Source organism: Euprymna scolopes, chromosome 5 (genome assembly GCF_053919585.1).
Source record: "Euprymna scolopes isolate OS-2025 chromosome 5, ASM5391958v1, whole genome shotgun sequence".
NCBI classification, from domain to species: domain Eukaryota; kingdom Metazoa; phylum Mollusca; class Cephalopoda; order Sepiida; family Sepiolidae; genus Euprymna; species Euprymna scolopes.
This window is the reverse complement of record NC_136486.1, coordinates 78,367,197-78,380,358: the sequence shown is the minus strand read 5'-3', so window position 1 is coordinate 78,380,358 and position 13,162 is coordinate 78,367,197. Positions and strand designations below refer to the sequence as shown.

At 34.6% G+C, this 13,162-nt stretch overlaps 1 protein-coding gene across 2 annotated transcripts in view; it reads right to left on the bottom strand.

Annotated features, from left to right (window-relative positions):
• Window positions 1-13,162, bottom strand: part of LOC145276868 (sorting and assembly machinery component 50 homolog) — a 394,045-nt gene that overhangs the window by 130,160 nt on the left and 250,723 nt on the right. For both annotated transcript variants that reach the window (XM_080128269.1, XM_080128270.1), the window contains exon 5: window positions 64-164. In XM_080128269.1, coding sequence (XP_079984395.1) covers window positions 64-164 — 101 coding nt within the window. The remainder of the gene's footprint in view (window positions 1-63; window positions 165-13,162) is intronic.

Here is a 13,162-nt window from a genome sequence, read left to right as displayed (position 1 = left end):
ACTAAAATGAGTGGCTTGAAGATGGTATAAATGAACAAATGATCAAATAAGAATTGCACTTACTAAACTCGCATCATTTGTACCGATCAATGTATTAATGCCACCATTAACACGGCGCATTTCTTCCACTTCAAATGTCACCTCATAACCACCATCAGTTTCATCTAAAAAGAAATATTGAACATTTAAAGTTTATTAAGAAAACTAGACAAAACAACAGGATCTGGTGTTTTAGGAACATAAAAGCGTTTTTTTTAATTTATGAATGTCAAATTACAAGTTAATTTTGGCACAAGTTAAAAAGAAATTCCCACTTTCTGATTTTTTATCTATTTCATCAGAAAATAATATATTTTGATATATTATTTCTTAGATATATCTAAAACTACTGACCTAGTCTTCCCTGCTTTATCCAGTGTGTGGTATACATGTTTGGAGACTATAGTTGGGATATATGCAGTAGAATACACTTGCCTAAATCCATCTTGTTGATCAGAAAAAAGTTTAGGTGGAGAATTGGTGCTTGATTAATAAAAAATTCAAAGATTTAGAGCAAAGAGAGGGAAAAGACTAATAGGGCGATAATTTAGTGGGTCAGTTCTCTCACCAAAATTCTTGAAAACTGATAAAACAGAAGCAATTTTCTAGCAGTCAGGAAAGCAAGATTCAGTAAGGCATTTGTCAAAGAGTTTGGAGAGAACTGAAGCAACCTCGGTGGAGCATTATTTTAATAGTATAGCAGGGATAAGATCAGGCCCAGATGTCTAGGTTTTTTATGACATCATGAACAAGGGAAGGAATGATTTTCAAATCACTGTGTAGCTTCTGTCCGCAAACGGAAATTTGGGAGAGAGTAATTTGTTGAGTCTAAAGTAAAGTTGGCAGTAAACATCGGACAAACCGATTTGCCTTTTCAGTTGCCATGCAGACAATCTCAAGGTTGTTGGCTAGTGAAGAAATTATTGATTTACTACACTGTTATAAATTTTATAGAAATCACGAGTATTAAAACCTTGAACTATTATCTAAAAAAATGTAAATTAATACAAAATAAGCCGACTTCACAAATTGATAAAAGTTTATTATTGGATTTTAATTATAAAGTGAAGCTCGAAGATTCAAACTCGAGATAGATAACGCCAAAAACATCCCCGCATTAATATGGGAGGGGAGACTATCTTCAAACAGTGTCCTCAATTGGTAATTGAGCACCATACTTATACTAAGTAGATATTAATAAGTCCCTCGCACTTTTTTTTTTTTTTTAAATGGAGAGTAGATAATGCAGTGGATGCAGCTTCAGTAACTCTCACTTCTCCTTTTTTGTCCCTCAGTCGTCATTCAAATGAATGATTTTTCTGACAAACAGTGAAGAAAAAGCTGCTTTCCAGGTCGGTAGTACTTGGTGAACAGTAGTCTGAGATGTCGGAAATTTTTCTGTTTCTATGTCTATCCTTGTGGCCATGTCACTAGTAAGGGTGCTGGAGGTAAACGTTTCATCTGGGTTGACATTATCTGCCTGATAGTCAGGGACCCGAACCTTGGATTAACCACTAAGGAGGCTGTCCTATCAGCAGGTGAAAAGTACTGAGACTAGTGTATTGCCATTTGGTGAATGGATTCTGGACCATGCAGTAGTTTCTGGTGGGGCCTCTCAATGCCATACTACTGGATAATTGTTACGACTTTACCTTATCATGCTCTACATAAAAAAAAAAAAATCCTGTCCTTTTCTCTCTTACTTTCCCTCTCTATCCTGCTCTAATCAAGTATACCAACCTGTTCCACAAATCCCTAAACCTCAACCCGAAATATCTCAAAAAAACAAAAAACATGTATAAACCTAGAACCCCATCTTCCAACGTAGACCCCTACTACCATGTCTCCTTCTCCAACATCAAGGGTCTACGTTCCAACCTTCCAGAGGTTGAAACCCAATTACAGGAGACGCAACCGGACATATTCTTTCTAAGCGAAACTGGCATAGGGCCAACCACTTCCCTAGACGAGTTCATAATTAAAGAATACTCTAAATTAACATCTAAATCTGACCCCCAAAATCGCCATGGGCATGGAATATGTGCCTACATTAAAGATGGCTTCCCGTGTGGCAGGGATATCTCTAGAGAAAACCCTACCTTATATGGGCTTGCGGGTTGCACTTGCTTACACCATTGCATTTATATTTGCCTTCTATCGCCCCCACAACAGGGTTACTATCTTTAAGAGCATATCTGAGAAAATAGACCACATCCTGTCTGCAGATCCCTCGGCTAACATTCACATTTGCAGTGATTTCAATGTCCATAACGTGGAATGGCTGACCCACTCAAATAAGACAGATGATGAGGGAAGGTTCTGTCATGATTTTGCCATTGTCTATGACCTCACTCAGATTGTTTGCGAGCCCACCCGTGTGCCCGATACTACCGGTCAGTATGCAAGCCTTCTAGACCTGTCAACTTCCCCTGAACTATGTTCATGTTCCATTCTATCTCCTCTAGGATCCTCCGACCACTCTGTTGTATCAGTTAAGATAAAAATGAAATGTAATAAGTTCTCAGACGTACCTCTCAACCGTACTGTATACTGATACTCTATAGCTGACTGGGATAGCTTCCATACATTCATATCTGATCTATCTCTGCATTCCATGTTTAAAAAAAATGTGGCCTCTATAGTATCAGACCTGACCAAATGGTTAATTGTAGGCATAGACCGATTCATACCATCCAAAAAATTCCAACAAAAACCTAGCAGCCAGCCATGATTCTCCCCAGAATGTGCTGCTGCCATCGCGCACAGAAATCACTTTTTCCATAGCTACCAACGTAATAGATGCACTGAGACTAAAACTGCTTTCAGGAACGCCAGCAACCACTGTAAAAGAGTAATAAAAAATGCTAGAGAGCTATATGCTCAGTCCATTAAATTCAAAGTAGCTGAGTAGCAGCTTGGTTCCCACCAGTTTTGGCAAATAGCAAACAGGATCCTGAACAGAAGCGTGCATTCTATCCCAACCATTATCAATGGACCAGAGGTCATCTCGTCAGCATCAAACAAGGCCAAACTATTTGCCAAGAACTTTGTGGCTAATTCTACCCTATGCGACGAAGGCCATCAACTCCCTGTATTTCCTCCTATAACAGACAATACGCTAGGTAACATACAAATATCTGTGTGTGAGGTCGTCAAGCTAATCAAGAACCTTGATTCCAGTAAAGCAACTGGCCCTGATGGGATTCTAGTTATAGTGCTAAAAAAGCTCCAACCAGAACTTGCTCCCATACTTACAAAACTGTTAAGCGTTGCGTTAAGGAGAAGTGCTTTCCAACACCCTGGAAAACCTCATCAGTATGCCCTGTATTTAAGAATTCAGGTGAAAAGTCATCTCCCTCTCAGTACAGACCAATAAGTCTCCTGTGTGTCATGAGTAAGTTATTGGAATCCATATTACATAAAGAAGTAGTCAACCACATCAACAGAAACAACCTTCTTAGTGACATGCAATATGGTTTCCGCTCTGCAAGATCTACAGCAGATGTGCTAACGGTTATATCTCATAGGATTAGCAAATCTCTCGACAAAGGCTTCCTTTCTAGGGCAATTGCTCTTGACATATCAAAGGCCTTCGACAAAGTATGGCATAAAGGTTTACTTCACAAGATTTCCAGCTGCAGTATAACTGGAAATGTTTTCTCAATCATTAAATCATTTCTCTCTGATAGGTTCATAAGAGTAGTGGTTGATGGACAAAAATCAGAGGCCCACAGTATTAATGCTGGAGTCCCTCAGGTGTCCATCCTGGGCCCAACTCTCTTCCTGATCCGCATCAATGATCTCCCAAAACACATACTTAAATCATTTGTTGACATCTATGTTGATGACACAACCATCTATGGCAACACATCAAAGGCCGTAAATGACAAAGTTCTCTCTGATTCTCTCTCCTCTGATCTTGAGCGCGTGGTACAGTGGGGGAAGAGGTGGTTGGTTACTTTTAATGCATCTAAAATCAAGCTCCTATCTCTACATCATCAATGCTCTGATCCCCATCTGGCAGCAATTGAAATAGATGGCTCTCGTCTAGGGGAAGCTCTATGTTTTGATAACTCAAGTGGCTTTCGGGCCTTGATAAGTGGTGACTACCTTGTAAAAAAAAAAAAAAAAGGTGCTTTGGTTTTGTTTGCATCTAGTTTGGTCACAGGTTTAGATTGAGCTGTCATTTTATTTAATAATTTCAGTTTTAGAGTAAGAGGTGCTGAACAAAATTGATGTGCATTAGGGTAGGTTGATTTTGGAACCCCGGTGAGGCAATGGGGATGATAGTTGGGGTTTGACATAGAAAAGACCTACACAAAATATTTTTCTCAAAATCGTTATCTTTGCTTGAGGAAATGACTTTAAAAGTTGAAAAATTGAAGCGATTAAAAGATTTTCGGTGAATTGTCAAGAACATCCCATCATCAAAACAATCTGTACTATTAAGAAAATGGAATCATTATTTAGAATATGTTTTAAACTACATTTTTAGTGAGGATAATGAATTCATAAAATAATTATTAAGTGTAATGGCAAAATTATGTTTTTTAAATAATGACGACACAAGTTCGCTTTTTCATTTCAGGAACTTTTTTGGGGTGGAAACATTTTAGATTTCACCGTCGCAAAACACGCTCATTATTGATATTGAAAATTAATGTTTGTTTATTATTTAATTTTAAGACATTACGATTTAGGCTTAATTATTTCGAAAGGAAAAACGAAAAAGACTTGTTTAAAATATATATTATTATATCTAAAGTGTATGCAGTGAATTTAAACATTTGTTTTATCTTTTTTAATTTGTTTTTCTATTAGGTTGACACAAAAACAATGTCATTTTTTGACGTTCAAATGAATGTCAAAAGCATTATTTTTGCACCAACCTAATATTTCACATCAAATTCTATTTGAAATTTTTATTAAAATATGGTAATACTCCAGTTTTATATTAAAACAACAACAAAAATATAGACAATTTTATTCTACACATTCTTTACGAAACATAACCATGTAAATTCTCAAGTTTATCTACTTAATAAAAAATACTTTGCAGAAAATTAGTATCAAATTTTAATTTCTTTTATTTTTAGGGAGTAATTGTTTTTAAGCAGTGTTTTTCTTCTAAAATTATAGTTTTAAAATCAGATAACCCACAAAGATTAATACAAGTAAATAAGGAAACTCCTTTAAAGTAGGGGTAGGCTATAGCCAACGCGTGAAAATGGCCCAAATTTCACCCCCGAACACACTTAATCATTTATTGAAAGCCACAGGGTGCATTTTTTGACTATAAATGCATTTGTATCATTAAATCTAACATTCCCATTGGCTATCCCACAAGTATAGGGCTTTTTAGGGTATCTCAGAGTCCAAAATGGGTCAAAATTAGCCAAAAATGGTCGGAAATCACGGATTTTCCAAAACGCACTTCCCAAGCCACACAGGGTGCAATTTTTGACCATAAATGGCTCTATATCATTAAATCTAACATTCTCACTGGCTATCCCACCTATATAGGGCTTTTCAAGGTATCTTAAGGATCCAAAATGGGTCAAATTTACCCAAAAATTAGCCAAAAATGAACGAAAATCACGGATAATCCCCAAAATGCAGGTATTATATCTCATCGGGCTCCTATAAACACTCCTGTATGGCTTTTTACAGTTGGAAGACTGAAATAACCACCCTGTTATCTTATCCATTTGTATTTAGGGTATTTAGAGATCTTTGGGGGATGTAAAAAGGGTCAAAACAATCCAAAAATGACAAAATTACGCTTTACGGTACATAACATATGAATCATTAGTTCATTCATCAATGATACTTTTTAGAAACATCGTAACTTTACTACATCAACTTCTCAGAAAGTAATTAATTGTAAATTGAACATTGAATGTCAATAAAATGCTGTCCAAGAAGAGTCTGAATTCATATTGTTCTCATAGTTACCCCAAAATTGATGAAAATGGCCCTCGATTCGCTATTTCTCGATTTGTAACCAATATATTGAATAACTTGATAAAAGGTATGAGTAATTAGCAAAGGAATTATTTTGTTATTTCAAGACACAGCTTCACTTCACATTACTTTAAAATCATTCAACAGTAAAATATCAATATAATGCATTAAAGAGCTTGTCAATCACATCATTATTCTCTAGCACAAATACTGGTTTTCGTCTTGTCAAGTTCCATGCACCAATGACATTGCACGACAAAAATTGAATTTTCAATGTCTTCTGCTCTTCAATTCGGGAAGGATACTGCCATGTTTTCTTTCTATTGTCGTTGGGAAGTGGTTCCAAATATTCTACAATGTATTCATCAATCCCAATTTTCTCCCGTGTCATACCAACAAACCACTCTCGGCCTTTCTGCGTATCCCAGATGGCAATGCATGGTTCGTTCAACTCAACGTCGTCCTCCTGATCAGTATTGACGAGCACAGCAGATGTAGAATCTCCAGATTGATGCAGTTTGTAAGTGACATGTGTTTGGGTAGCGATCTCGGTACATGGGACAGTGCTACGGATTGTACCCGATCTGTTTAATGAGTAGTTCAAATTGTTTGAGGTATCATGCTCTGGCAATTGGTCACTTATATCCTCCACTTCAAATTGATCATCGTCCAAATCCAAACGATTGTGCAGTTCTTGCTCTGCCAGAAACCGTTCATGTTCCATATAGACGTGGAAAGTGTCAATGAGCCATTTGCGAGAGAGAGACTTTTGATCGACAAAGAATCTTCGTTCATGTACATCAAATTCATCAGGATTCACATCTTTTGAAAGTATATTGAGAAGGACATGGTGCTCTCGTTTCCATTTAATCATATTCACACGTCTGGAACCCTTTGCTTTGTAGACATCTTTGTCGTAAATTTTTAGCGATCGATCAAGTTTATGTTTTATCCCAGGAATTGTAACATAACGAACATCACTTCCAAAGGCTTTCTGCCACAATTGTAGTAATCGCAAGGAGAACTGGTGAATATGATTTTTCTGTGTCGTGGTACCATATTTGGCAGCATGATGTTGCACAGCTTGAACACATTCAGCCTCAGTTGGAAGAGAATCAAGCAGAAGATAAGTCCAATCGTCGTAATTATAATCTTCGTCAATCTGCCCTGCTATACCAGCCATGTTCATTGCATTTTACTAACTGGAAAAGAAAGCAAAGTTCAATCAAATTCACAATTAATGCAATGCAATGTTATCGTGTCTATTTAAAGATGCCATTGCATTGTTACAGAAAGAAAACATTTCCTTATTTGGTAATTTTCCATCTATAACTCAAATTAAGCCCCTTTTTGACAACCTATGTTGATTCTTAGGGACTCTTTGACTCTCTTTGGCTAAATCGGCCATATTTAGCCCCTTTTAAAGGTCCTTATACCCCTCATTAACAGTGCAAAAGTTAGGAGAGTGCCTGCTTCAAGCATTTCCCAACAGTTTCTGCCACGTAGAGGTGTCTTTGGGCCCATGGGAGGTGCATTTTGGAAAATCCGTGATGTCCGACCATTTTTGGCTAATTTTGGGGTAATTTTGACCCATTTTGGACTCTGAGATACCCTAAAAACCCTATACTTGTGGGATAGCCAATGGGAATGTTAGATTTAATGATACAAATGCATTTATAGTAAAAAAAATGCACCCTGTGGCTTTCAATAAGTGATTAAGTGTGTTCGGGGGCGAAATTTGGGCCATTTTCACGCGTCGACGTGGTCAAATCACGTTTGGGGCCAGCGACCCTCCAATTTTGACCCGTTTTGAACAAAATCACTTGTTCCCATCTATTTACATATAAATGAAGGTAATAAGCCACTTTTGGCATTTATTTGAAAAATTTTGTTTCTATTTAAAGGTTTTTCGTTATGTGTGCATCTATGTTATTATGCTAAAATAACTTATTTAGAAAGCCATTCTTAATATGGGAAGTATTGTAACTATTCTGTACTTTCACCTAAAAATTTAATAAACAAAAATTTTACTATTAAAAATTGCATAGTAACATAGATACACAAGCACTGGTTTTTCAAACTCTCAACTCTAAACACTTGTTTAAAATGGCACAGCTACAGCAAGAATGAATCTCTTTATAGATAAATTCATGTTATCGAAGGTGGAGCTAAAATCTGCTAAAAATGTCTAAACTAAACACTACTATGCCTCTGAGTTGGTTTGGTCCTCTCTTTTCAATATATCTAATTCAACTCTACAAAGTTTTTCATTATTTTTTATAACTAGCACTTATTTTTTATGTATGAAACTGGAAGATAGCCTAATACAGTTTCCTTCAGTTATAATCCATTTATTTATTTTACTTTTCAGATTAGAATGTCAGTAAAAGCATGACGTTCAAAAAAAGACGTGGTTCACAAAATTTGCTGGTCCACCTTGTCATTTGGATGAAACAGCACCCCCAACTTCACGACAAGTCATCCAGTTTAGTTATTTCCTCAAAAACAGTTATCCCAACTTAAAAAATTGTGAGATTTCTAAGTTAATTGCCAAGGAAATAATTAGTATTTGGCAAGCAGTTAATCCACAATTGCCCTTGTTAAGGTAACATTATATAGAACAGAAGGTCAATATATTTTGCTATAAGAGGACCAAACAGATTGACAGGAAATCTCTGGCAGCAATCAAAGTGAAAAGAATAAAGGAACAGCTACACAGACCGTTTGATATATCTTCTTGTAGCTGTAAATTTTCTGCCTTGAGATGTGATGACTTTGCAGTAAAGTGCAAGACTGAAAATTGTCAAAAAGGCACATTGTCTGCACTTGTCCTCCTAACAAGGAGGTAAAATTAATTCTATAGATTCACCTGCAATTATGTTTCTTTTTTGTGGAAAATAAAATGAAATATTGGTATTTACGTAATCTGGCTCTATTATTAAAGATGCAGATTTTCCAATTTTCAGGTTCCACTAGAAGAACTGCCATTTACAGCAATTTTTAAATGAATCAATGGAACAACAACAACATTTACTGGTCCTTTGGGCAAACTTTGTATCAATAATTATCAAGATTTGCTTCAAATAGAATTCTAAAAAATTAGTGTCCCTCCCGATCATCATTATCTGACAGCAGAAGAAACAAATAATTTAAGTGTGAAGACCAGAGGCTACTTTTTGAGTATGCTGTTGGCATTTCTTGTGGAGAAGTTAACTTAGAAAATTGGGCCCTTGAATCAAGGAAGATGGCTTACATAAGCCACAAGATTAATGTGTTTATGGACTAGAGTTGTCTATCCTCAAACACTATGAATTAAACATGCACCATGAAATTAATAACAATCAATTTCAAAAGTTATTTTATATATTAAAGAAAAAGGGCGAACGTAACGAATGCTACCCCTGTAGCGAAATACGCATTGGCTCCGATGTTGTACGTTGTTCGACTGAGGGAGAAGTTATTATTTTTACAAGGAAAGAATCCACGTTATTTTTAAATATTATTTTCAAGTTTAATTATGTTCATGGGACTATAAACCATTCACAAAATTTTGTGGATCCGCTTACTGGTGTTTACACCAACATTATTGAAGCCTACTGGTCTTGTATTAAAAGAAGACTGAATTACATATCGGGATCAGTAGGAGAAATGAAATGGTCTCAGGTCGATGAGGCCATTTATAAAGAGGCTTATAACATGAAAAGTGAAAAAATATTAGATAATTTTGAAACATTTTTAGAGCATGTTCATGAAAAATATGGTAATTAAAAAAAATCCCAATAAACTTTGTTTTGAACAATTGAAATTTTTATTTTTTATTTTTGAATAAAAAATAATTATTAAAACAAAAACAGTAATGTTCTTGTTGAGTAGTTTTTATTTTATTCAAGAAAATAAAAGGTACTCTGCACTTATATTGCTGTGTTGAAATAATGACATTATTTAGAAAGCCATTCTTAACATGAGGACGGGAGGGTGTTGTGTACCTATTCTGTACTTTCATCTAACAATTTAATAAAAACAGGTATCATAAAACTTTAATTAAACTTGAAAGTACTATTTAAAAATAGCGCAGATCAATAAGTGCACTAGCACCAAATAACATTCCATGAGAGGTACGTACACGCTAAAGCTTTTTGTTTATCGCCACAAGTGCTAATTTTGACTTTTACCAATTTTCCTTTAAAAAACAATTAGAAACTCTTCAAACATTGGGCGAGGCACTTTAACCATTAAAAAAAAATAATGGTAACATAAGTGCATAAGCACCAAATTTTTTGTTTTGTTTTGCTTTCATTTTCTTTGTTTGTTAAATTCGACAAAAAAAAAAAAAAATAACAAAGGAATACAAAAACAATAATAAGAAAAGGGTATCGTAAAACTTTAATTAAACTTGAAAATAATATTTTAAAATAGCATGGATTCCATTTTGACTTTCACCGATTTTCCTGTTAATAATTACATAAACTCCGGCAAAAAAACAAAAACAAAAAAAAAACCAACAAAACAAAACATAAAATCATAACAAAAATTTGGTGAAGCTTAGATATGTAGGTCCCGTACACGAGCCTCGTTCTGACATTCGAAAAATTTAGGTTAACAAGCAGTAAAGCTACTGAAAAGTAACCCTTTTGAATGAAGACGAATATAAACAATATTTTTTAAATTAATTTCTTAATTTTACTTAAAAACAAAATGTAAACATATATAAAGAAAATATTTTAGAAAATAATTTCTTAATTTTAAATAAAAATTGATTGTAAAGAATTTTTTTTTAAAATAATTATTGAAAAATATTGCAAAGTGTTTACATAGCTGGTCCTTTGAGATAATAGGGGCGCTTGAATCCCTCCTTCCAAAACAAAAAAAGCGTTAATGTTTTTACTATTTTCAAGTGCTTTTTTTTTTTAAAAAGTTTGAAACACAAGCAGTGGCTAGTTAACTTAGAACAACAAGTTCGCATGGCGGAAATTCTTCAGAGTTTAAATGTATTGTAATGCTTTTATGGTGGTCGATAAACGTTTTTCAGCTGTCATATTACTTTCTATTTACTTGCCTCCCCACAAGGGCAGAGTTAGACACAAGGTGGGTTTTTAATGTAGAGAAGCATTTATTACTAAAAAACGAAATGGTGAAATATAAAAGCAAGTTAAGCTAAAAGTTAAAAAAAAAAAGTTTTTTTTAATTTAAAGAAAGAAAAAATTCAAAGAAATTATGAAACTCATTAAGATAAATAAAGATTACCTTTAAAGTAGTTAATAAAATTTTTGTACATCATATGTCATGAAAAGTTCTGACATTTTTATCATAAATTTTTGGGAGCATTAATCTCACTTCAAACAAACAGTTCAACTTAAAAATATAAGAGAATTGTAATAAAAGAATTGTAAATCTAAGGTATTTTTTAACGATGTGATTCCGATTCCCCCAAAATACATGATTCTTACGATTAACGATTCCAATTAATCATCCCACCACTAAGTGATGACATAACTGAATTTAAGTACATTTCAATATTGGTGTACGTCAAATAAAGGTATAAAATATAAATATTTATATCTATTAAATAGATATTAATTATATAAACATATATAATATCGATACAACCAGATATAAAATACAGATATTAAGTATCTTACTTAAAGTTCTTCTGGCTTCTAAAGTTTAAAAAAGAATAAGTCCCCCCTCACAATATAATACAGAAATGTAATATGTATCAACATGGGGAGCAGACTCATTATTTTCTATTAATTTAGACTGGAAAAATGGTTTGAACTATGCTTAAAAGGGAAGGAGTGTGTTGTTTGATTGCCTTTTTGGAAAGATACTAGTGACGAAGCTGATTTGCATGCCTGACCCAAATAGATGATTTTACATCAGATTGACAAGAATGTTCTTGCGATTTTTAATTTTTAAAATCAGATGAACATATCTTCACTCAAGCAAAAATTTATCAATTGAAATAAGCACCAACACAAAACAAGTGTGTTTATGCCAGTAATGTGAAAATCTTGCATTCTAGTAGCGATGAAGTCTCTGAAGGCACTTTTGATATCACTTAGGTTTTTGAAGCATTTCTCATGCAGAATGTTGTCGAGATGCTTGAAAAAGAGGTCTGGAGAGTATGGTGGATTAGGCAGAGCTTCGTAGTTTCATTCGTCCAACTTTTGCAGGGTTAGTTTAGCAACATGCAGTCGGGCATTGTCATGGAGGAGAATTGGGCCTTTTCTGTTGACTAATGCTGGGTGTTGTTATCGAAGTTTCTGATACATTTCATCCTTTTTGACAGTACTTTTTCATCATAATGGTTTCGCCTGCATTAAAAGAACTGTAATGGATGAGATCAGTCACAGACCACTAAACTGAGCTGAGCATCACCAGTTGTCGTAAAGAACCCACTTTTCATCGCAAGTCACAACCCAGTTGAGAAACAGGTTGTTCTTGTTGCGAAAAAGAAGAGAAGATGTCACTTCATAACTGCATTTCTTTTGATTGTTATTCAATTCATGAGGCATGCATTTATCAAGTTTTTTTTGTCTTTCCAATCTTTCTGGTGGTTAGAAATCATTGTATACATTACGTCTAATTAAGAAGCAAATTCTCGAACAGTTTTGCATGGATTAGTATCGACTAAGGCTCTTAATTGATCATTGTCAACGTCCGATGACCGACCACTACACTCATCATCTTCAAGATTTTTATCACCACCACAAAATTTCTTAAACCACCATTGTGCTGCGTGTTCAGTAGTGGTTCCTGGGTCAAATGCTTCATTGATATAATGAGATGTTTCAGCAGCTTTTCAACCTAGCTTGAATTGAAATAAGAAAATTATGCAAATTTGCTTTTAGGTTGTCCAGATAGTAATTAATGTATTCTTGCTCCATAATGTCAATCAAACTGATTTTGTTTTGTTTCTTTTGTGAAGATTATTTGATGATGGATGAATAGCATCTGTTGGAAAACATATTTCACTGTTCATCAGTGCTTCAGTAAGAGATTTCCCATTAAGACAATTTGGACTTTGGGTAGCTCTGTAGCTACTTAGAAATATCTCCATGATTTCTTGTGTAGTTCCTTTTCCCTTTTAACTTCAAGAGTTAGTTCTTAACCGTTCAGATTGTCCATTTGAATCTGGATGGAAGGGTTATCATTATTA